The sequence below is a fragment of the Primulina eburnea genome, chromosome 10, assembly GCF_022965805.1.
Source record: "Primulina eburnea isolate SZY01 chromosome 10, ASM2296580v1, whole genome shotgun sequence".
NCBI classification, from domain to species: Eukaryota; Viridiplantae; Streptophyta; class Magnoliopsida; order Lamiales; family Gesneriaceae; genus Primulina; species Primulina eburnea.
Genome location: NC_133110.1, coordinates 5,619,646 through 5,644,774, shown reverse-complemented (window position 1 = coordinate 5,644,774; position 25,129 = coordinate 5,619,646). Strand labels below are relative to the sequence as shown.

At 32.8% G+C, this 25,129-nt stretch overlaps 1 protein-coding gene and 1 long non-coding RNA gene across 3 annotated transcripts; one reads left to right on the top strand and one right to left on the bottom strand.

The window, feature by feature from the left end:
• Positions 1 to 8,235: 8,235 nt before the first annotated feature.
• Positions 8,236 to 14,560, bottom strand: LOC140842768 (homeobox protein knotted-1-like LET12). Of its 2 annotated transcripts, none has more exons than XM_073210897.1 (6): positions 13,885 to 14,560; positions 9,779 to 9,899; positions 9,101 to 9,294; positions 8,869 to 9,000; positions 8,643 to 8,779; positions 8,236 to 8,568 (listed from the first exon to the last, which is right to left on the bottom strand). In XM_073210897.1, exons 1-6 carry the CDS (start codon positions 14,410 to 14,412, stop codon positions 8,529 to 8,531), a joined length of 1,152 nt encoding a protein of 383 aa, XP_073066998.1. In that variant the 5' UTR covers positions 14,413 to 14,560; the 3' UTR covers positions 8,236 to 8,528. The 2 variants fall into 2 exon arrangements, with proteins under 2 accessions (XP_073066998.1, XP_073066999.1); XM_073210898.1 differs by having other exon boundaries at positions 8,236 to 8,560.
• Positions 9,907 to 13,131, top strand: LOC140842769 (uncharacterized). Its single transcript, XR_012120481.1, has 2 exons — positions 9,907 to 11,950; positions 12,738 to 13,131. It is a non-coding gene; the product is annotated as an uncharacterized lncRNA (long non-coding RNA).
• Positions 14,561 to 25,129: the final 10,569 nt, after the last annotated feature.

The window sequence follows — 25,129 nt, the reverse complement described above, 5'->3', positions numbered from 1 at the left end:
ATTTTGTATAAATAAATAAGATATAAATTTAAAATTTAATCAATTATTATTTATTAAAAATAAAACTATAATCGAAATTGAATGAATGCACCGTAAATGATTGTATTGACTAGACCACAATTATGTTTGTTAATCAATAGGAGATGAGATGCTCCACATTGTTCGAGGTTCAAATAAAGAATTCATCTTTTTTAGCAAAAATTAAAGATTCATTTATTGTCGATAAGATATTTTATCAAAAAAAAAAAAAGGTGAACCCCATCTCCGAGGGTCTCATACAGAGCCGTCCCAAGCCTCGACGTGAAGGGAGGTAAATCAGGGTTATGCATCGGCAGCAGGTACCCAGAGGAGAGGTTGGCTGGAGCAATTCATCATAAAGGGGGAGCCGAGACTCGAATCCCTTGCCAGCATGGATTAACAATCCTTCACTCTAGGCCTTTACCACACGGCCTATGCCCCTGGGGGCAAATAAGATATTTTATCGTACGATGTCCAAATGGTAATGATTTTTTTTAAAAAAAATTTTCGAGATATCATTTTATAATTCGAGGACCGGTTCTATAATTTATAGACCGGTTTTGGTCCAGGTCGAACTGGTTTCGGATTCGAATTTTATTATTTTTTTAATATAAAATTACAATTATTAACGAATTATTATTCTACATACTGAATGTTTGGATGCAACCAAAGTCCCACATTGGAAGATCTAGATAAAGATCAAGGGTTTATAAAGATGAAATGATATCTCCATTGGTATGAAGTCTTTTGGGTGGTTCCAAAAGCAAAATCATGAGGGTTAAAACCCAAAGTGGACAATATCATACTAGTGTGGAGATTTCCGGATTTCATTGGTCCTAACAAGTGGTATCAGAGCCATGGTCTAGATCGAGTCGTGTGGGTATAATCCTCGATACCTAAACGAATGAGGTGAGAGCTCTCGGTAAAAATCCTTGATTAAACTCTCGGGGTGGTTAATGCTCCCAGTATTCATGTAAGACGTGCGCTCCAACGCAGTGAAGTGGAGTAACCTCGATTGGTAGGACGAATAAGGCTTGAGGGGAGGCTCGGACCATGAGAATAATAGTGGAACTTCGTTTGAGGGGAGGATTGTTGAGATGCAACCAAAGTCCCACATTGGAAGATCTAGAGAAAGATCATGAGTTTATAAAGATGGAATGATATCTCCATTGGTATGAGGCCTTTTGGGTGGTTCCAAAAGCAAAACCACGAGGGTTAAAACTCAAAGTGGACAATATCATACTAGTGTGGAGATATCCGGATTCATTGGTCCTAACACTGAAAATACTGATTCAAAAGCAGCACTTGATACTGGAGGTGGTTCAGGGGGGCCGTTCATTCATATAAATCCTCGTTTCGGGATGAAGTTCTTGTCTGTTAAGCATGCCTAAAACCCATGTTTTTTCCATTGTTTACAGCATTAGTCATCTATTTATGAAGTACGTACCGAGAAGTTACGGCATCATATTCCAATTTTACATGCATAAAAAAAGATTAATCTAATTTAGACATACCCAATATCTTAACCACTCTCAATAAAATGGAATAAAAAAGCGTTGATTGAGAACGTCAAGTGGCGCAAATTTTGGTTTAATCACTTAATTATGACACAGATCGATTAAAATTTAAATAATTAGTAATAGATATATTTTGAAGTAAATGCGTGAGATGATACTGAGATTAAAATGTAATTTATGTATAAATACAGTTACCAAATTAAAAGACCAATGTGCCAATATGCAGCATGAGCATGAAGCCTTACCTTTTTGGCTTCAGGTTGGAAAGGAGCTATACATAGAACGTGGATATGCGCAATCAGAATTATGAAAGAACATGTACGTTTATAAAGAACTACGAGCAGACATAGACGGAGCCAGAAATTTTCAATTATGAGGGAAATTTTTTAAAACACGTAATTATAAAAAAAATTAAAATAAAAATCAACCTCTGTGTATAAAATAATAATTATTATTACTATATTTGTATATATTGATTTAGTACAATAAAAACTAAAATAAAAAAAGGAACGATGATTTTCAAGTAAATAAATTAGAAACGGGAGCAAGAGCTTACGATATTAAAGCTTTCCAGCCTTCACAATGATCAAGTTGGCAAAAAATGACAACAACAATATTTCCATCATTCTAATCCAATTAGTAATATAAAAATTACTAGAGTTACAAAATATGTATATAAATAAAAGGGTTAGTTACATATATTATAATCGTGAAATCAATATATTTTTGAAAATCATTTATGGCTATTAACTTCTCGTGTTTTCATAGCTCATATACCCCCTAAAAACACATACAGAGTGTGTGTGTTCAACATTTGAAAATGTGTGAAGTTATTAATTCAGTTTTCTCATGATAAGTTTTAGTAATTTCGACATTTCACATGAGTAGTATATATGCAATTAACCCAAAATAAAATTTGTCAATTTTAATCATTATGTGATACCCTTGTCCGTCGTTAGTCCAAATGAAAGACAGGTCCTATCAAGATCTCATGTATTTTCTTATAAATATCAGGTTTGAGTGTTAATTAATTCATTCATTATATCGTTTTCAGCAGCACCCTTAGTTGCTCCCTCCATATATCTCCAGTCTCTGACTTGAGCGCCGGAGGGGTGACGTCAGGACACCCTCCTGGTCCTCTCCTAGCGATCTTATTTGTGATTTCAAGCTCAAGGTAATTTCAAAACCTGCGTCTGGACTAGTGACACTTGCTAGAATCGGACCCTAAATTTCTTATGAGTATCATTATGTTAACCATTTTAAGTTGCAACTAATGTTTATTTATAATATCAAACGCATCCATCATTGAGTCAATATGGAAAGTTTAAGCAACAATATATTAGCAATTAAATATATTTTTTGTATGATTAATCTCAATAATATGTGAGAGTCAAAAGATAAGACAACTAGCCGAGCTAAAAAGATGAGCCACTCTAATTGTCGATCTTCTCCCGTTGAAGGGAAATAAAGGGGCCGGGTCTGAATCTAGAAGTGGCCATCGAAATTAAAGCACGTACGGTTTCCATGGCTTTTAAGGAGAATGAGCCACTAGCTTTTACATACGAGGTTTCTGGGCTGGAATCGTGCTCGTGGTCTTCTCGCGGACTGTTAGGCGGGATCTTACTCGGTAGGAGGAGCTTGACAAGGAAGCACAAACCCAGATGAATTAACGAGGACTTGTCTGGTTGGAAACTCATTGTGGGTGATGTCTTTCGTGCACCCAGAAATCCATCATTCTTTTGTGTGATGGTTGGATATGGAGTTCAGATTATCGGAATGGCAATTGTGACAATTTTGTTTGCTGCCCTCGGATTTATGTCACTAGCGTCTCGCGGGACATTGATCACAGGTATGCTGTTCTTCTACATGATTCTTGGGATCGCAGCTGGATACTTCGCTGTTCGTCTATTGAGGACTATCTCTTTTGATACTTCCGGATGTTCATCAATACTAAACAATAATAATATATGACAGTTCATCATCACATACATGATAATCGAGTATATATAAAACTGCATATTTTTTTTATCACGAGACTCGTGACATATCTATATAATTTAACAATGATTATCAAATTATTGTCATCGTATCAACATAATCATAACACCCTCAATATACAACAATCAAATAGCCCAACAACAATTAATTCAACAAAATATAAAACTCGATTATAAATTTTCATCGTTCACAATTAATATTCTGGTGTATTTAGTCTCCTATCAAATACATCATAAAAAATTAAATATAAATAATAGGTTATATCAAAACAACCGCTAAACTACGAGAGCTTCATGTCAAAAGATAATCCACACTTCGTAGACTCCGAATATATAATCATAATTAATAGCGACTGAAAAAAAACTTCTTATTTCCAATTTAACAATGAAAATTCAAATTTTAATATATTCGGAATAATTCCAAATAACTCAATTATAATTTTTTTATTATCCGTTACAATATATATTATCAAACTCCAACTTCAATACGAATTTATCATATTTATTCTAAAAATTGACGAATTTCAAATACAACCTAAATTACGAAATTCATAGCTCCAATTGAAAACCTCATCTTAATGATCTCAGAACATGAATAGGTTCCTCGATTAGATAAATCATTATATATTATATAATATTATATAATATTAGTGTGAATGATTTAAACAATCAAATTTTTCAAAATTCAAAACATAAATTTTATATATTTGAGTTTTTTTTATGTATCTCTAAATTTTAAATCATTTGAACTAAGATGTGACATATTTTATTCTTTAGTTATTTAATAATTTTACATTAATAAATAAAAAGTTGTTATGTTTATTTTAGATATTACAAATTTATTTAATAAAAATATCATATAAACTTATATAATACATTTATATTTTATCTATTAAATTTATAACTATCATTTTTAACAAAATATTTCTCTATGTTTATATCAACCACAATTAAGCAAAATGTAAATAAGTCCCAAAAAAAAAAAAAACTCGTAGGTCAATGATTGTTATACAAATCAACTTGTTTATATGTAAAATAAAAATAATATTTTTGATATAAATATAATTTTTTTAAAAAATATTATATAATAAAATTGACCGATAAAATATTTTTATATAAGTTTTTGTGTAGATAAAAGCATGATATGATATATTGACATGAATATAATTTTTAAATTTGATGTGGATAGATAGATATCTGTATATTATATTCAAGATTATCCTAATAAAGACAAAAAATTTGATAAGTTTTATTTGAGATTTAGTTAATTTTTACAATTATGATGTTATAATTTGTTTTGATATAAAAATAATATTTTTTTTATAGATATTATATAATAAAATTAACCAATATAATATTCTTATAAACATTTTTGTGTAGATAAAAACATGTGATGGCATATCGACATGCATCTAATTTTTAAATTTGGTGTGGATAGATATCTCTATACTATGTTAAAGATGAGTATATATTTTATAATATGTTGTCACAAACTACTTGTTTGTGAGACGGGTCAACTTTACCAATATTAACAATAAAAAATAGTACTCTTAGCATAAAAAATAATATTTTTCATGGATGACCTAAATAAGAGATATGTCTCATAAAATAGAATCGTTGAGACTGTCTCACATTAATTTTTGTCATTAAATATTGAGTGAGTCTCATGTGACTTTACCCATATTCACAATAAAAATTACTACTTTTAGCATAAAAAATTATACTTTTTCATGGATAACCAAATAAGAGATCCGTATCATAAATACGACCCGTGAAACCGTCTCACACAAATTTTTGTCTTAAATATTAACCTAATAAACAGAAAAAAAAATTGATAAGATTTGGTTAATTTTTATAACTATGATTTTTAATATAAAATAAATTAATTAAATATAAACGTGGAAGAACCAATATGTTTTAAGGGAAGGAGGGGGTCGAGTGTCGACACGTGACTCTGCACCACGTGCCGGTTTTTGAGATCCGCGTACCCCTCCCACGTGGACACGCGTTCCAGAAAAATCTATAAAATGCTTCATTTCTAACGCCGTCAATCTATACAAAACCAACGATTCCTCGGTGGGGAGAATACCACATGGCGACGGGAGCAGCCGGAGATGGGCTTCTCCGGGGAGTATTCGAAGGCTGCATCTCCGCCGGAGATACGAGCATCCAACGGCGTCCCTATCACAAGAACTGCGGCTGCGCTTTGCACAATTCGCGTGGTCATTCCTCCCACATGTCTAGACACAACAACGTGTCCTATCCCGTCCGGCGGTCGTGGAGCGAGGGATGCCTGTCCTTGATGGCGTTGTCTGGCCAATCCTCTCCGTGTTGTCCCTCCTCGTCACCCACCGTGGCCTCGGCTTCGGGGGAGCTGAAGAGGGTGAAAACGCATTTGGTGTTGTGCGATGAAGAACATTAATCGGGCGGCGGGGGGCCTTCTCAGTTTCACGGCCTGAGGTCTGGGATTTGTTATTCAATTTTTTTCTTTATTGGATTTTTTGCTATAAATCTGAGTTTGATCCATGTTTTTATTTAGATATTTATTTCATGATTGACAATATATGTATGATATAAAAAGATGAATTAGCAAATCTTTTGCTCCTTTTGTAATATATTACTACTATGTGAGCCATATTGAATATTTATTTTCGAGTAATAATTCAAATAGTTAATGAATATGTTTGAATCTTCCGAGTAGAATTCGAGCTTTAATTCGGATTGAATTTGAATCAAAGTTTTAAAAAAGTTCGAATTTGAATTAAACTAATTCGAGTCGATCCAAGTTTTCGTCATATTCATTTCGATTCGGTTAATCTGCAATATATTTATAAACTTCTATAAACTTATCATACGTTGAAACTTCTATAAAGGCAGCACATTGATGCATTAATGGATGATTATTAACATCCATTAATATTCACCAACCAATGTGAGTGCATGAATTATTAATCTTGGCTGTCATGTCAGTCAAGAAATTCATTAGAATGAGCGACATTATTTCGCAAATAGCGACGGTTTTTTGTAAACCGTCGCAAATTGAAAAACGTCGCTATTTGCGACGGTTTCTCAAAACCGTCGCTACTTGTGCGACACTTTCTCACAAACCGTCCAACATTTTTTTCATTTTTTAATAATATTTTAATGAATATTGAAATTAAGTTATTTTTAAAATAATAATACTATTTATTTTTAATAATATTTGTTGTAAATTTTAACAAAATTAGAAAGATATTGAATTAATTAAAATTAAAAAAAATGAGTAAGTGGACAGTGAGATCCATAAATAATGAAAGTTGATATTAAATGAATGTGACTATGTGTTAATAATAAGAAAATGTTAATGTAATGAATATGTGGCTCGTGGACCTCGTGATTTTTGAGGAGATGGAAAGTTAATAATAGATTAATGTGGACAGATGCGGATGCCCTAAATCCTTTAATATTACAGTGATATCAAAAATATATATATTTTTTATGACGATAAAAGAGTTATTTTCATGGTAATTAAATATTTTCATGGTAAATATCTGGATGTATATATATATATATATATATATATATATATATATCTATCGTTTATAGTTTATTGTATGAAAAACATAAGAATGATTTTTTTCATAAAATGGGAGTATATAGAATATAAAATCAAATACAAATCTAATATATATTAAAACAAATATACATTTTTTCTATTCATAAATACTTTAATTAGCACGTAGTAGTATAAAAATAGAAAGTTGAAGACAAATAGCAGCATGGACCAAGTAAAAGATGAAAAGTGAGGAAAAAAAATAATATCACAAGTTTGAAAAGCATGGACGATATTGTTAAGGTGCAAGTAAATATATATCCTAAATTTAGTTTAATGCAGCATCATTTGTCCTTACAAAATAAAACAAGCAAGTTTTTTTCTAAAACAGTCTGTCTGTGAGACGTGTTGATCAAATTTCATTCTTAGATTGAAAAGTAATATTAATGATATTTCGACACAAAAGTAATATTTTTACTAAGTTGGATCAAATGCTAAATATATCTTACAAAATTGAACGATAAAATGATCTACTATTTGAAATGTTTGCAGATCTTTCTGTAGCTTTTTTACTTCAATTAGGTAAATGAATCTTTTTTCTCTGTTTTTTTTCGAAATCTCAGGCTTATAATCAAATTGTTGAATGAAATCTGACGAGCCTGAAATTAGTTTTTGTATTCTTCAGTTTGATCATTGCAAGATTTTAAACTATAAACACGTAAATAAGACATAAATTGTGAATGTTGAGTATCAAAACATGAAGATTTATATAATTACAATATTGAACTTACTTTAAACTAGAAAATGGTAAGATAATCATGACTGATGATATTTTTAAAAGAATCTGGTTGTACTGTTTGATAAATATCATTGACTCATATAAAATATAAATATGATGTAAATAACTATATTTCAAAATTTGTTAAAATTGTCTGTGATTATCATATTTTATTTTAAAAATAAAAATAAACAAAAGTATGACATTCACAAAAAAGTAATAATAAAGAAAGAAAAAACATACATATATCTTGTTTTCATCTTGCAGCAGTTTTAGTATTTGATGGATTTCTTTTTTTCTGGTGCTGTAACCGTAGCTTCCCTGATCATTTTCCACCACATAATTTGGCAAGAACTTAAATTGTGAGGCAACCTGATCTTGTGATATAGCATATTTTAGCAAAACTTTGGCATAAGTTTTATGTAGAACACTGAAAGTTGCTGAAAATCAAGCAATACATATACAAACATCAAAACCTATCAAATGCATGGGAAACCTTCCTAGTCGTTTACATCTGATATCAAGAAATATATTTCATGTTTCTTAAATGGTTCAAAGCATATTACCTACATTCATGATCTTGTCAATTAGCAGTTGCTGAGTTTGTCCATTTCCGGCCCCGGCCTCATTCTATAAGGAATGTGACTGTTGTGTGTGGCTAAGGATGTTATTGAATGTTTCTTCCATCAGACAAAACGATCGTTGCTTGTTTTGTCACCTGCACCACTATTTGAGAACGAAATCAAGTCGGGGTTTGAGCCAAAGTAAAAACCGATATGGGAGTCGAGAGACAAACAAACCTCTTGCGTTTGCTTTTCTGGGAAGTGGACGATGAAGGATTGCTGTGCCAATTCCTTTTCCGTTGATTGATGAACCAATTGTTGATCTGTTTCAGTTGCAAACCGGTTTCCTGCACCAGTCTTGCCTTGTCTTCCTCCTAAACAAATGCATCACGAATTAAAGACGATGATGTGAAAGTTTGTTAATCTAGAAAGTAGCTGTCATAGCAATTTAGCGTCTTCTTACGGTTGGATAAGGCCACTTGGAATGTGATTGCCACCAGTTTTTCAAGACAGATGTGGTGTCGCCTGGAAGTTTTCCAGCACGTCTTTTGCGTAAAATTTCTTCTCTGATGTCCACAATCTTGTCCTTATAACCCTATAGAGAAGAAAAATGATGCTAATCAATTATAATCACGTGAATGTGTCAAGCTATAAAGCATTATCATCTGATCAAGTTCACATCTTTAATCTCTAACCTGTTTTAGCTCATGCTTGAGTTCTAATCTCACGCGTTCCATCAAGGATCTTTCGGTCTCAGTGGGTACTAAAGGACCAAATCCCAGGCTATCTGGCCCGTCTAGACTTTCGTCAAATAAATTGGTTTCGCTATCAGCCTGGTCCTCGTCATCATCGGACATAGTTGCTCCCATACCTTCACCCGGTGCTACCCCTGTCAACAAATGCTCAAATGAATCAGCCTGATATACACTGAAAAAGTCAAGTGGCTGTTAAATTTTTTTTGCCAGTGGCATCCATAATATTTAGATGAGACACTAGCTAGTAATTGCGTTAAACTACACTATCAGTCTATCACATCTGTGCAAGGAGAGATTAGATAGCCTACACGAGAAAGATTCATATATATTGCTTCAAAATGGCTAATCAAGAAAAAGCAACTGACTAGAAAAGGTAGGATTGTTTGGTTGAGCTGATGTTTGGGGGTAGTTAGGAAACAATAAGATGCACAACCGGCTTAGCATAAACTTTTTATGCCGATGGATGTTCAATGGTTAAAACTTCAGACAAGTCACATTTGATTACGACGATGGAAGTTCAATGGTTAAAACTCCATGGAAATGTTGGTTCAGATGAGACACCATGATTGAAATGTGAAGTTCGATAGGAAACATTGAGGGTTACAAGTAAATGATCACCTGTCAAACTTTGCAAAGATTGCTCTAGCTCCCAACAAGCCATCACTGCTTCCATTGCATGAACCCGAACATGCTGCTGCAATTGCTCTTTGAAGGACGAGAGTAATAGAACGTAATGCGTCTAACGATAGAACAAACAAAGATTTCATACATTAACTATGTGACATTATAACTGCAATAAAAAAATAATAATCATCTACATATCTAATCATTTGATGGAACAGTGGATGCTTAAATTATGCCCATTTCAGTTCAATCAAAGTCCATTTTACACCTTTTCTGAGTTTCTGAGAAGTCTGTGGAAAACACCTAAACAAATTAGGGTGAAACCCACGAACGAAACAGAAAAAATATTTCACTGTGATATTTAGCGAATTACGACCTCCCTCTACGACATAGATACAAGACACCTCTATTACTCTTTCGATGACAATCGAAAATTTGCTCAGAAGATATCAAACTCATATTCTCTATATTTTTCGAGATATACTATTGAGAGAGGTTAGGGATGGCAATGGTCCAGGGCGGGTTTGCCATTACCATCCTCATCCCCGAATTCCATCCCCACCCCCATACCCATGGTTCGCCTGGAACGGTTGCGGTGCTTGGAACGGCAACGACCGTTCCAGTTCCAATGTTATGTTGCGGAACGGTTGCGGAACGGTTGTATAAAAAAATTAATAAATTCAAAAAATTAGTAAAAAAATTTAAATATAAATTACATCATACCAAAAAATAAAATATATGAAGTTATTACAAATTAATATATCAATACAAAACTATTTTACAATAATAGCACAATAGAAATACACACTAAATATTATAACATACCAAAGCTAATACCATGAAGAGTGACGCAGATTAGCGAGATCATTGTTAGAGTGACGCGGATGAGCGAGATCATTGTTATATTCTTCATCACTATCTCGTAGATTAAATTGATTTCGAACATTTAGATATTGACGTGATTGTTCATATAGATATTGATTAGATTGAGATGACGAAAGATCATTAGAATGGAATGACTGATTCTATAATAGTATTTCGTCACGACGATTATAGTATTCGAATCCACGATACACAGTAGAACTATCAACTGTACTTGAAGATCTATACTCGGGACCATTACCTCCAACACCATGTCATATAGATGATGAAAACAAATATTTATATAGAAAGATACCTGTAAATGCTATATAATCGAGACTTATATCATAAAGAATGACATGGAGGAACAAAATCATTAGTGTATTCTTCTTTGAGATTCAGTTGGGAAAATTGATCTCCACGATATAGACCAGGATTAGCGACCGTCGCTATATTCGCGACGGTTTTAAATAAACCGTCGCTAAATACAGAAAACCGTCGCTAAAGCTAAAACCGTCGCTAATTGCATTCCCGTTCCGTTCAACCGTTCCATCTCCGTTTTCCACCGTTATATCGCTTACGAAACGCCGCTACAAGTCATCTACCGACCCACCCCGGAACTTTGGAACGGCAAAGGCCGTTCCCGTTCCGGAACGGCCGTTCCGGTGGCAACACGGCCGTTCCGGCGAACCATGCCCATACCCGCCCCGATCCCCGTTTTTTCGGGTTCGGGGAATCCCCAAACCCGAAACTTCGGGGATCAACTTCCCATCCACGTCCCCATCTCCGTTTCAAAAATATTAATATGGCAAGACGACGACGAATTCAGAGATTTTCTCAAACCAAAAGTTATTATTATCTATTATTATTAGAGACACTGTTAATATTAATATTAATATCAATATCAATAATAATAATAAGATTATTAATATTTTAAAAAATAATATGATTATTATATTAATAATATTAATAATACTATTATTTCATAATTGATATTATTTTCGGGGCGGGTTCGGAGATTTCGGGGATGGGGATAGTAATCCCATACCCGTCCCGAATTACATCGGGGATTTAAAAAAATCCCCGAAACCGAACCCAAACCCGAAAAAATCGGGGATCCCCATCCTCATTTCGGGTTTTCCCCGCGGGGCCCCAAACCCGTGGGGAAAGTTGCCATCCCTACGGATGAATTTAAATAATGTACATCCTCAGGTGGCCTAGTAGCAGAAGATTGAAAGGTTATATATGTATTCTCAATCTAATCTTCAGGTGGCAGAAATGTGAGTAGATGAACAACTATCATCAGTTTAATCGGTTTTGAATATCTCTAGTCCAAAACCAAACCATTTTATTACGGTTCGGTTCGGTTTTTTTGTAATACGGTTCGGTTTTTACGGTCGGTTATATACGGTTGGCTAAAATTTGTTGAGAGATAAAATTATATGTCACTTTATGTCTTTAAAATCTAAATCATAGTATTTTTCAAATATTTAATTTGTGAAACTTGATCATATATATATATATATATATATATATATATATATATATATATAACATGTGTTGTGTATAAACATGTCATACGAATATAATAACTATATATAACTAATTAACCATGTAAACACGGAAAATGCATGAATCCAACGGAATATTCAGTAATAAGAATGATAACAAGGTGTCAACCAGCTCGAATGGAACACAAATAATCTTACGAAATATTAAAGAAATATATACAGAAAAAAAAAGAGAACGTCGACTGATGAGTGGTGAGAAATAAGAGAAAACGGTCGGATTGAAAAATTGAGGGTTAATGATACTAAGTTCCTAAATCTTAATAGGCCCATTATATAAAAAGACTTATATTTAACAATAATATGACTCATTATACATAAAAACCTTATATTTAACAAAAATATGGTCGGTTCGGTTTTTCGGTTTTTTTGGGGCTTAAAACCGAAAACCGAACCGAAAAACCGAACTTTATATATTTTAAAACCATAACCGACCGAAAAACCGATAAAACCGAACCATTTAAACCGAATTTATTCGGTTCGGTCGGTTTTTTCGGTTTTTCGGGTTTTATGCCCACCCCTAGTTTAAACACCCTCCCTTTTGTCGAAACGAAGGGCTCCAAATTCAATAGCGTGTTTTCAAGCAGGAAGCTCTCTTACCCTTGTTTATACATCTCCAAAGATCTGGTTTTTGAGCTTGATATATCATGAGTTAGTTTTCTAGTCAAATGACTTATTTTATCAACAAAATATTACAGGGAAATATATTAATTGTATCAGTAGTTTCTGCCTAATTTCCTTGGGAGTTTTCCACTTAATGTTGTATTCAATTTTCTCAATATTCTCATATTGCTCTCTCCTCTATTGCTGGATTAAGACAAATAAGAATTAAATTGAAATTCCCATATGACAAAAGAATCCAAACAAGAAAAATAAATTTTAAATTTATCTATCCGAAGGTACTTGCAGAAACCCATCCAACAAAGAGATTCTTGGAAGCACTAAAAAAATAGAGTTTCAATTATTAGTGTACTCGGCACAAGAGGATTCCTATTTGATGCGACGACAAGATATTCCAATTCACATTATACAAAGAGAATTCCAAAAGGTATTCGATCAACAACAAAAGCAGAGATCGCAAAGGGGGACAAAACAAAAACAAATGAAGTCTAAAAATTTCTGACATTGAAATATAAAAAAAATAAAATAAAATTACACGTAGTAAAACATAAAAATAATTTTTTTAAAAAATAAGAATATGACGATGTATATGTTTTTGGTTTCTTGTCCTCCGATCCCTTGCACTAAAAGCTAGCCTAAGAAATTCAACATCAAAAAGATTTAGTTCAGTTGGAGCCAAATTCACCGATTTCTTCAAATAAAATGAATTCTCACAATTGACCATATTAATTAAATTAAATAATTTATTAAATTAGCAAAGAACTAAGGGGAAAAAACCCATGAATATCGATCTTGCATACTACCATTGAAAGTACGCGGAAGAATCATCATGGGAGATCCAAGAATTTTCAAAAATTTATCTTGGAGACTAGAAGAAGAAATTTTCGATCAAAATCAAAATTCGAAAAAGAGAATCAAACAGTTTCGCTACAGTCATGCCAAAAATCACCAGACAACCGCATAAGAACACATTTAATTCATATTCATGGAGATATATATACACACACATACAGAACATTAATGGGAAGAATTAGTAGATATGTTTTGTACCATGAAGTGGTCGAGGTCTTTATCATCGAGGGGGTGACCATGCCCAAGAACAGAATACTTAGCCACCACCTGCTGCGACTGAGAAAGCTGAGAGTCGATCCTCGGCAGCTGGTCCACCGGCGTAGCTATGCGGAGGCAGGCCACGTGCGCCGACAGCAGCTGCTCGTACAACGGGTGGCTAAGGATATCCGCCTTGCACTTCTCTCTCTCCCAGTTGTTGTTATTCCCGTTGCTGTTGCTATTATCCCCCCCGCCGCTTTCTTGGTGGTGATCGTTGTTGTCCGGCGGGGTATGGGGGCTGTGTTGACTTTGGCTCGTTAGCCAGTGGTGGGGGTGATGGAGCCATGTGTTGGTTGCGGTGACTGACTGAGGTGGCGGCGTCTTGTCGTCTGGCGAGTGGTGGTGATCGGGGAGGATCGATCGGAAGAGGGAGGCGGACGCTGTCGGGTGGTGGTGGTGCTGGTGATGGTCGGGGTAGTGGAGGGGCATTTCTTGGGATAGGTGGTGGTGGTGGTCCTGAAATGCCATGTGCGTCGTGGTTGATGCCCCGTTGCCTCCTACACCCACAGTTATATATACATATATATATACACACACAGTGACTGGGTTCTGCTGATGCTATTCAAGATTTTCAGAGAGAAAATGTGTGTTTATCAATCTCAATCTAAATAGAAGGAATGTATGGACGTTGAAATTCAACATATTTGTTCTTTGATACGGAGGGAGGATATTCTTTAAAAATTTAATAATAATGGTAAAAACTTGTGTGAGACGGTCTTACGGGTCGTATTTGTGAGACAGATATTTTATTTGAGTCATTCATGAGAACATACTATTTTTTATAGTAAGAGTATTACTTTTTATTGTGAATATAGATATGGTTGACCCGTCTCACATATTAGGATTCGTGAGACGGTCTGACCCACTCTAATATAATATATACCCAACTAAATAATTTTTATAACCCTTCACCACTTCATAAAATGATGATTATTATTTAATAACTAAAATTCAAATTCAAATGCAACCAAATATTAGGAGGTATGAATTTTTGCAATTAAAATTCCGTGAAGAGTTCTACAATATGGCAAGTTGATTGGGGGGACCTTAAATTCGCAGCATTCCGCTGGCCTTTTTCGAAAAATTTATAAAACTTTTTATACATATAAAGTCATTAAATTTTGTGTGATATGTGGTCCTTTGTGACAACTTGCGTGTAGCATTTGATTTAGTCATTTATTATTAACGCAATTTGAAATCGTCTCACAGATATAAATACGTGAAATCGTCGTTACCAAAAATATATCAAGCCAGTTGAATTGGATAAGTTGATTGGATGGACGGCAAGGAAAAAAACCTAAACCTAAAGCAATAATAAATAGATTAATTAATCACTCACTCACACTTCTTTTCTCATGCAAATATTATATTACATGGTACATAAATAATTGTCGATGTTTTCTAAAAAGAACGTGGAATAAGACAAGAATTGATGATTGATTGGGATTTTGCTTTATTCATTTATTTATTATTATTATTTATTTATTTTTTGTTGGGAGAAGCTTTATTTATTTATTCAATAATATTATTATAAATAATTGTATATTGGTTGGGTGGGCACTCAAAAAATGGGAGAAAGAAAAACGTGAGACGTGTATGAATGACTCTTGATTGACGTTACTTTGAATGCTTTCGAGTGTTCATCTACAGCAACTATTTTGCTCGTCACTCGATTCCTCGTCTTTTATATAATATTATTTATTTATTTATTATTTATTTATTTTTCTTAAATACTTTATTATTTACTTCTTATATATTCATCATCTCAAAAGCAATAATTCTATTGAAATTTCAGATTTATTGACCAAACAACATTTCAACTTTTGGCATTGAAATGTCTCAAACATTCCAAAATTTCATCAAATCTTCTTTCAACTTCAAGTTTTCTATTACATGATGGAATTATTTATATTATGTTTGGTATTAAGATCTTAAGTTTGAGAATCATTTTTATTACAAAAAATATATTAAGATCTTAAGTTTGAGAATAATTTTTATAACAAAAAATAATATATTTATTGAGTTTTTAAAATTAATATAATATTTTGAAAAACTAGTTTAATAATTTATATAGTATCTTTACTTTTATCTCATATTTTTGGCTTCTTGGTTGAAAAAAATTAGTCAAATGGGTAATATATTCCAATTGGAAAACTAAGTCCCGAATTGGGAAAAATTGGGGTCAAATTTTGAATTGTTCGATTTTTAATGAATAATACAAAACTACAACAACGTACAATATATTTACAATAATTATATTATCGTGAAATTCTGATATCATATCATAAGATTTTATATTGAATTTTTTATCGTGAGATTTTGGTAAATGAAATTTTGTGTTGTAAAAATTGATGTATAAATTTTGTTTTACATGTACCATAATTTTTTTATGTGTTATATTTTCAACAGTCAATTTCATCACTTTTCTATTTAGTGAGTTCTATTTTAAACCTCATTCTAAAATAATATGCTCTTGTAAGAGAAAAAATTGGTTGTATTTTGTGAGACGAATTTCTTATTGGGTTATGCATGAAAAATATTACTTTTTATGCTAAGAATATTACTTTTTGTTGTAAATATCGGTATGATAGACCTGTCTCACAGATAAAAGTTCGTAAGACCATCTCACAAGAGAGTAGAAACATACTCATTTGCAAATATCGAATGTTGCACTAGCTAGTATCTCGTTACCCATCACGCATTCGTGCTCGACGTAAAATAATTTCAATAATAAACAAATTTATTAAACGTAAATTTGAAACGAGATATCGTGTTTAATCGTAAAAAAACAAAAAAACAAAAAAAGGAAAAGGAGATAGAAGGGCGGCAAAAATGGTTCCATCGATACACAGAACCTAGAAAAATGAGGTAGACAGCCGGATAAAATTAAAACCAGCGCCCGACACTGACCACAGAGCCGTACGACATCCACGCGTCGCTCCTTCCTTTAAGGGACCACCAACACTCCGGGACCCCATCGGAGCACGCGCCGTGATTATCGACCCACCTGGATCCACACCTCCTTTTTTTTTTTTGTCTATTAAATTTGATAGATGAATTTGATTTTCTTTTGGTAAAGTTATTCAAAAAAAAAAAAAATTAATTCAAAATGGGAATCCAATATATTAATAAAAGATTTTGGAGCTGTGTCATTCTGAACATAGTGCATGTGTCGCTTTCTCTGTCGTCTGAATTATTCTGAGCACATTGTTTCTGGTGCGTGCGACGGCGCTGCTCAAGGGGCCGGCGTCGGCTGTTGATGAAGGCCGGTGGTGGTTCACGGCGGTTGGAACCCATTTAAACTGCCAAAATTCATCAAGATTTGGTAAATAAGAGCTGCATGATGTCCATTTAATTTTTATTTTTGCTGAAGTAATATTAAGTGGCTTGCTTCTTCAAAAAAATTAATATTAGTTACTCTGCACATGCGATAAAATAAAATTTGACAAATTACTGAGGGACTAGATTGATATTTGAATTGTTATAATAAAAATATAAAATAAAAATGTATATTGAAATTTTAAAAAACAAAAAAAAAGTGTAATAGTATCATATAAAGGGTAAAATTAGAAGAAAATGTTAATGTTCTTCTTAAGTGGTTACTATCATATCCTCAATTTTAATAAAATAAAATAGATAGTACTCTGAATATTATAAATTCTATAAATATAATAATAAAGTAATTAATTAAGTGTACAATCATAACAATTTATTGAAATAAATTTAGTTGTTGTGATTTAATTAGATATTAATAATCGATGCACACACAATTGTTTAATCTTAAGTTAAAATTATAAAAAAAATAAGTAGAAAAAAATTATGTTTGTGTAAAACAAAATTATAACATTTAAATATAAAACTAAAAGCACTAAAATATGTTAACTAAATTTAAAGCACAATTTCCATGGACATTTCTCTTTTGTGTTTGGAAATATGAAGTTTCCACAAATTGAAGATATATTTCAATAAAGTTGCCACCCACAAACAAATCACAATCATGATCTCATTTACCCTCATTTTTTCAAAAATATTTTACCCAAAAAAATAGCAAATCTGAAAAAAAAATAACCATCTTACCGACAAAATTGAAGGGAAACAGGAAAAAAACATGAAGCACGAAATTTGCGAACAAAGTCAATTTTTTTTCCAACAATTGGATAATCCACTCAATTTTCAACAATGTCTCTGGCGAAAATGAAACTCGTTGAAAATTTCATGTTCGTACACTCTTTCTAGTTAGTATATGTTTGATATCAATCCGAACCAGCATGAAAAGGAAAATAAGAAGAAGAAGAAGAAAATCCTCATTTCTACAACAAAAAAGAAATTTATATACAGCAATTTAGTATTAAAAAAATAAATATAAGCACCCAGAAACTTATTTTATATAAATTAGGACGTAAACGAATCGAATCGATAATATTCGAAGTCGCATGTATAGACCCAAGTTCTGTGTTGCATATGGATGGATCTTCACATATTGAGATTTACGATATGATCAATGATCATTGTTCAATAGGACGATATCAACTCCTTATCTTGTTTATAATTCATAACGAAGTAGCTTTACCAAAACGATGCTTGAATAAATCTTCGACCGACCTTAACAATCTCACACTTTTATCGTTTAAGACAAAACTGTTAATTAATTTTACGAGATAAATCTCCTACTTAATACGACTAATCTTGAAAATGTGTTACTTTGATTTATGCCGAAAGTATTAATTTTGATTTCAAATATGGATCATGTCAACTTCGCTTGAGGAATATAACATGTGAGATCGTCTAACAAGAGACATACATTATCTTGTAAAAGTAATACTTTTAACATAAACATTAAACTTTTTCATGAGTTGAGTTGAGTTAGAGGTACGTCTCATAAAATTGATCCGTGAGATAATATTGAGAATTTGTGTGTATGAATACATAAGAATCAATATAATAAATAAAGAAAAAATAGTTACTATGTTGTACTATATATTATTTGTCTGTTTTCATAGCAAAGTACAGTTTCATCTTATTGTACGTCGTGACATTTGCCCATCATGAACAGCTTCACACAGAGCTGCGTGCTTTAGTCGTGTAGGGTTTATAATAAAAGGATAGTACAAAGTCAACAGTCCCTATACAAATCTCCTCTTCCATCTCCTAACAATTCAGGTAGATTTTTGGTTGTCAGTAAAAGGTTATGTATGTTGATTTACTGTGTTTATCCGGGAATAAAAAAATTCTGTTTAATGTTTTTCACCCGGAGAATTAATTGGGTTGTTGCGAGCGGAACGAATGGGGCGGCGCGCATTGGAAGGAGCGGTTTTTTACCGAGCCGTCTTGTTGGGAATAACAAGAGCATATCTAAATATTCAAAGTTTCATATATGAAGCGATCGAGTTTTCAAGAAACTGCTCGAGTTTTAGCAAAAGCCGCTCTCCGGGGTCGAATCGATTGGTTGAAAAGCCTGAAAGAGAACGTTGTTTTGGGGGTATGATATCTGTCGGTCGTAACCAAGATTTCAAGATCAGGTGGGCAAAAAAAATTAAAATAACATGGTTTTCTAGGGGCCGATTAGCTTTTTGTAGTGGGAAAGGCAAGTGAATAATTGGAAGGGTCCTCTGCAACCCACAAGCTAGCTATTTAGAGAGTAAATTAAACGACTCTTAACCATACATTTCCTTAACTCCCAAATCACGTGGAGGCGAGATTAGCACACGTAACGTCCACTTTTAGGACATGTCCACTTCAATATTCATACATACATAGTGGCACAATTATTTCACTTTGTTATTTTGTTTTATAACAATAAGAATTTGGAAAGTTCTTGAAATTTTATGGGGATAACAAAAACATGTATTTTAATCATCCTGTGTCTCAGATACATACAGAACATCGTATGGTTTCCGTACAGATTAAGAATATATATCATTGAAAACCGATTATATATTTATAATAAATTTTATATTTTATCTTAATTAAATGAGCATTTTGAGAATATACAAAAAAGTTATTGGACGTACGTAGTGAATAATTTAATGATAAATGTATTAGTAAAAAAAACAATTAAGTCACAATGAAATAATGCATGCATAGTGTCGAAACGAGAAGGTTGTACAAACAAACCTGTTTGGTAAAATTCGGGGGAGGGACCATTTGCTGCCACTCACCTCATCCGATCCCAATTCCCCTTTAACAAATTAAGTGGATACGACCCTTACCCTACCACAACATGATAACATAGAAGTATAAGAACAGAACAGTCGAAAGCAAAAAAGAGAGGACGAGCTTCGCGACGATCCTCAAATTAAGAAGAAGATAATGTTACAAATATCTCATGTCGATATATTAAATTAATTATAAAGAGTTGCTTATAAACTCAAGAAAGTTATATCACTCAATGAGTAAGCTTTTTGAGATGATAATACACATGTTGAGTCTATAACTTAACATTGATGTTATTATTGAGAGTCGGTGTAGCGAAAGAGGAGATCTAGAAAAAGGTTATTATCAGATCAGTGTCAATAAAAAAAATTATAGGTTGATTAAGTTGTATCGTGCATACATTGAAAAGTGAGCGAAAGCCGTCAAGAGTAGGCAATCACGGACGTCAGCTTCTCAAGGGATTGACAATATTACAAATATACAACATCGATATATTAAACTAATAAAGAGTGACTTTTAAATTCAAGAAAGTTACACAATCTGATAAATAATTATTTTTGAATGATATCTCTCTTGAGTTTATAACCTAACAGAAAACCCCTTCGTAACCACGCGAGTCATGCTAGGAAGGCTTTTAACTTGTATTCCAATTGAGTGAATTATCTTTTATATGGAATCAGTTACATTATTTGTCGTATGATTAGGCCCTTCGATTTAAAAGTTTTATATTCAAATAACAGCTTTCTTCTTCTTCTTTTTTTTTTTAAAAAAAGAATAAGTTAGTATCTGATTTCTATTTATCAACCATTTATTTTTTCTAGTTGGAACGATAATAGAAGCAAAATGGGCCATTCTCACATGAAATGACTTGCATCAATCACTGCTCTTTTCGATATCTGTTTTTGGAGGGAACTTATCGGTTTATTTCTTGGGGTGAAGTCGTTGTCGATGCTTCTTCTTTAACCTCTTTCTAGGCCATCACCTTTTGGTCTTCTTGCGTATGATTATCAGGTTTATTTCGTCCTATCCATGTGGATATTGTTCTCATGATAGGATAGATGACCAAGATTTGCCCATGCATATCTAGGTCCCACTTTTTTTTTGAAATTATATGTGTGACAAAATCTTACCCGTTGAAATGGAGTGAGGGCAGTGCCCATATAGATAGGATCTCATTAACCTAATTATTGATCCAAGTTCATCATACATCTATCTATTCACCCCATGCTATTCATCATATATCTATCTATTCACCTGATGTTACAGTAATTTTATGTTAATCACGATAAATTTCAAGTTCGTCCAATAACAAAAACATTTGAAATTTGTTCTACTTTATGTAACTAACGAGTAAATAATTCATGTATGAATTTAATATTTCATTTATTATTTTATTATTAAAAATAAAATTATAATCAAAATCCACCCATTTTAAATCATCTCTCCTAGATGACTTTGGGCTAGGGATGGCAATGGGTCGGGGTGGGGACGGGTTTGCCATTACCATCCCCATCCCCGAATTCCATCCCCATCCTCATCCCCGCCCCGATCCCCGCTTTTTCGGGTTCGGGGAATCCCCAAACCCGAAACTTCGGGGATCAACTTCTCATCTCCGTCCCCATCCCCGTTTCAAAAATATTAATATGGCAAGACGATGACGAATTCAGAGATTTTCTCAAACTAAAAATTATTATTATCTATAATTATTAGAGATAATATTAATATTAATATCAATATGAATAATAATAAGATTATTAATATTTTAAAAAATAATAATATTATTATATTATTAATGTTAATAAAACTATTATTTTATTATTGATATTATTTACGGAGATGGTTCGGGGATTTCGGGGATGGGGATAGTAATCTCATACCCGTCCCGAAATACATCGGGGATTTAAAAAAATCCCCATCCCCGAACCCAAACCCAAACCCGAAAAAATCGGAGATCCCCATCCCTGTTTCGGGTTTTTCCTGCGGGGCCCCAAACCCGTGAAGAAAGTTGCCATCCCTACTTTGGGCTACTCGATTTAACAAAACCCAAAATCAGAGGGAGTGTGATATTGATATATCCTTGGGTCTTGCTTAGGGTGCGTTTGTTGGGCCTTTGAGGGGTGGGATTGTTAATCTATCCACTATCGAGGACTTGGCCCAATTATCTCACCGGAATTTTCCTTGTATTGAATCAAGTTCGAGTCTTACCCATCTCTTATATTAGGATATAAAAAAAAAAAAAAAAAAAAAACTTTGAAGGCTCTATATTTCTGTTTCCAAAAATTACAATTCCTTTACTTTTAACAAACTAATGCACCTAGATTATTTTAATCCTAATTTGTTTAATTAGTGTTCAAAAATAAAATATTGGGACAGAATATGGTATCAACCAACACACATATATATGTATAAAGTCTTGAATCATAAATAAAGAAATAAATAATATTAAGTAAGATACAATATGGTGCTATGGACGAGATGAATAAGATATGAGTAGTAAATGTCAAAATATGGATGAATAATGTATTAAGATGAATGATATATTGTTTGTCATATTTTTAACTTGTATGATTATTGTGTTTATTATTCGATAATATCTTAAATTTTCTTGCAAAATCTAAATTAATCATGATTTTCAAATGACATGATCATAAAATTTCATCTATATCATACTTATCATGTTCATCGTCTGAGTGTGTAGTGATATATAATGTATCGTACATATATTGTCATCACGGGTTAATTGTTGATATTGAAATGACTAAAAAATGAGACAAATATTAGATAATTAAAAAATTATATCGCATCTCACCTCATCAAGTGCACCAAACTATATCTAAATGTATTAACATCCAAAAGAAAATTTGTAAGTTATCACTTATCAATACGGGTGGGCAATCGAGTTGGGTAGTTCGGGTCTCGCACCCCTTCCAATCAAATTTGTCGTAACACTCGTGACGATATCCGCTCAAGCACATGATTAAGAATTCAAAAATAATATTAAACAAAGACTGGCCTTGATGTCGAGTTGGCCTATTAATGATTTAGAAAATTTAAATGTGTGTATTTAATCTAAATAGAAAATTTTAATATTTATAAAGTTAGATATTGAATACGATTTTTAATTTCATACTTTTAAGATATCACCATTTTGGATTTTTGACCGAACCTTTCAAAAATGGATTTTTGTTGTTATTATTCCATCTTTGAGTTAAAAGCAATACTGATTTTTTTTTTTCATGAATTTAAAGAAATGTGCTTTTATAATCTTGCAAGAAGCATGACAATTTGCGGCAAAAAAGAAAAGAATTGAGCTAAAAATTCATGTAAAATTAGACAACAACATGACTATTTTAGCTTAAATATGCTTAAATTCTACTCAAAAGGAACATTTTATGTTGAAAGTTTAGTTAGGTAAAAAAATCGCTAAGATTTAAACTCATACCAATAAGAGTGAGTCTTATGTGAGACCGTCTCACGGATCATAATCTGTGAGACGAGTCAACCCTAATCATATTCATAATAAAAATAATACTCTTAGCATAAAAAGTAATACTTTTTCATGGATGACCCAAATAAGAGATCCGTCTCACAAATACGACCCGTGAGATCGTCTCACACAAGTTTTTGCCTAAAAATAAACCCTAACTAATAAGATTATGGAGTTTGATGAGTATTTTATACCTAGTAGAGAACACTTGATTAGTTGCATTCGCAATGTCAAGATATTCTCTGAATTTGATTGCAAGTCCGGATTCTATCAGATTCAGATACAGGAAGAAAGCAAGAAATTCACAGCTTTCTCCGCACCTCAAGGACATTATATTTGGGAAGTATTACCAATGTGATTGACTAATTCATCTCAGATATTTCAAAGAAAGATGTATAATCTTTTTAAATATTATTTTAAGTTTATGTTTGTTTACATTGACGATATTTTAATAATATCTAAAGATATGAATGAACATGTTAAACATTTGGAGATTTTCTCTAATGTTTGCAAGAAAGAAAGACTTGTTTTATCTGAAAGAAAGCAGTCCTCGGAATTGAAATTGATGAGTCAGGAATAATTCTGGAAGAACACATAGTGGAAAAGGTGCATAATTTTTCCAGAAAATCTCAAAGACAAGAAGCAACTTCAAAGTTTCTTAGGAGTTGTTAATTTTGCTGGGATGTTTATCAAAAACCTAGCAAAACACAGGAAGGTGTTCAGTCCATTATTGAAAAAAGATGCAAGATTTATATGGACAAAAGAACACACAGAAGGACATCCATTTAAAAAAAGTTTGTAAAAATCTTCCAAAAATGACTATTCCTCAAGACGAAGATGATATGGCATTGTATACAGATGTCAGTGATCATTGGTGGACAGCAGTTCTTACTAAGCTCACACCAGATGGAGAACAATCATGTAAATATTGTAGTGGGTTATTCTCAGATGCAGAAGCCATCAGATGTCATATCAACGAGAAAGAATTTTAAGCAGTAAAAAGGGCTTTTGAAAAATGGTCATTATTCTTACTTGCAAAGAAATTCACTTTGGAAGTTGATAATACACAGATGAAAGCTTTCTTAAGGAATAGAATTGAATCTAAACCTGAGAAAGTCAGACTATTAAGATGGCAAACACTCTGTCAGAATTATATTTTTGATATTATAATAATAAAATCTCATGAAAATATTCTTGCAGATTTTTTAACAAGAGATGAACAGCATTGACATTGATGCTCTTATCAAGATGCAGAGGCATTTGAGGGAACACCTTGAAATGCTTCAAACCGAGTTCAACAAGTTGATTGTTAACGCAGAAGTTGCGGGAAGACTACAACAAGCTGATAAGAGAATTGTCTCTGATCGAATTACAGGTTGTTTACATGCATATACTCAGTTATGGTCTGTAATGCAAAAGCTTATCCTCCAAGGCATTGAGAAGCCATTGGTTTCCCAAATGGAGATTTTTCGAGTATAGGACTCTATACCTGTAGCGGGGGATTCAAATATCCATTGCACAAGTGTTAAGTCGGGATCATCACCA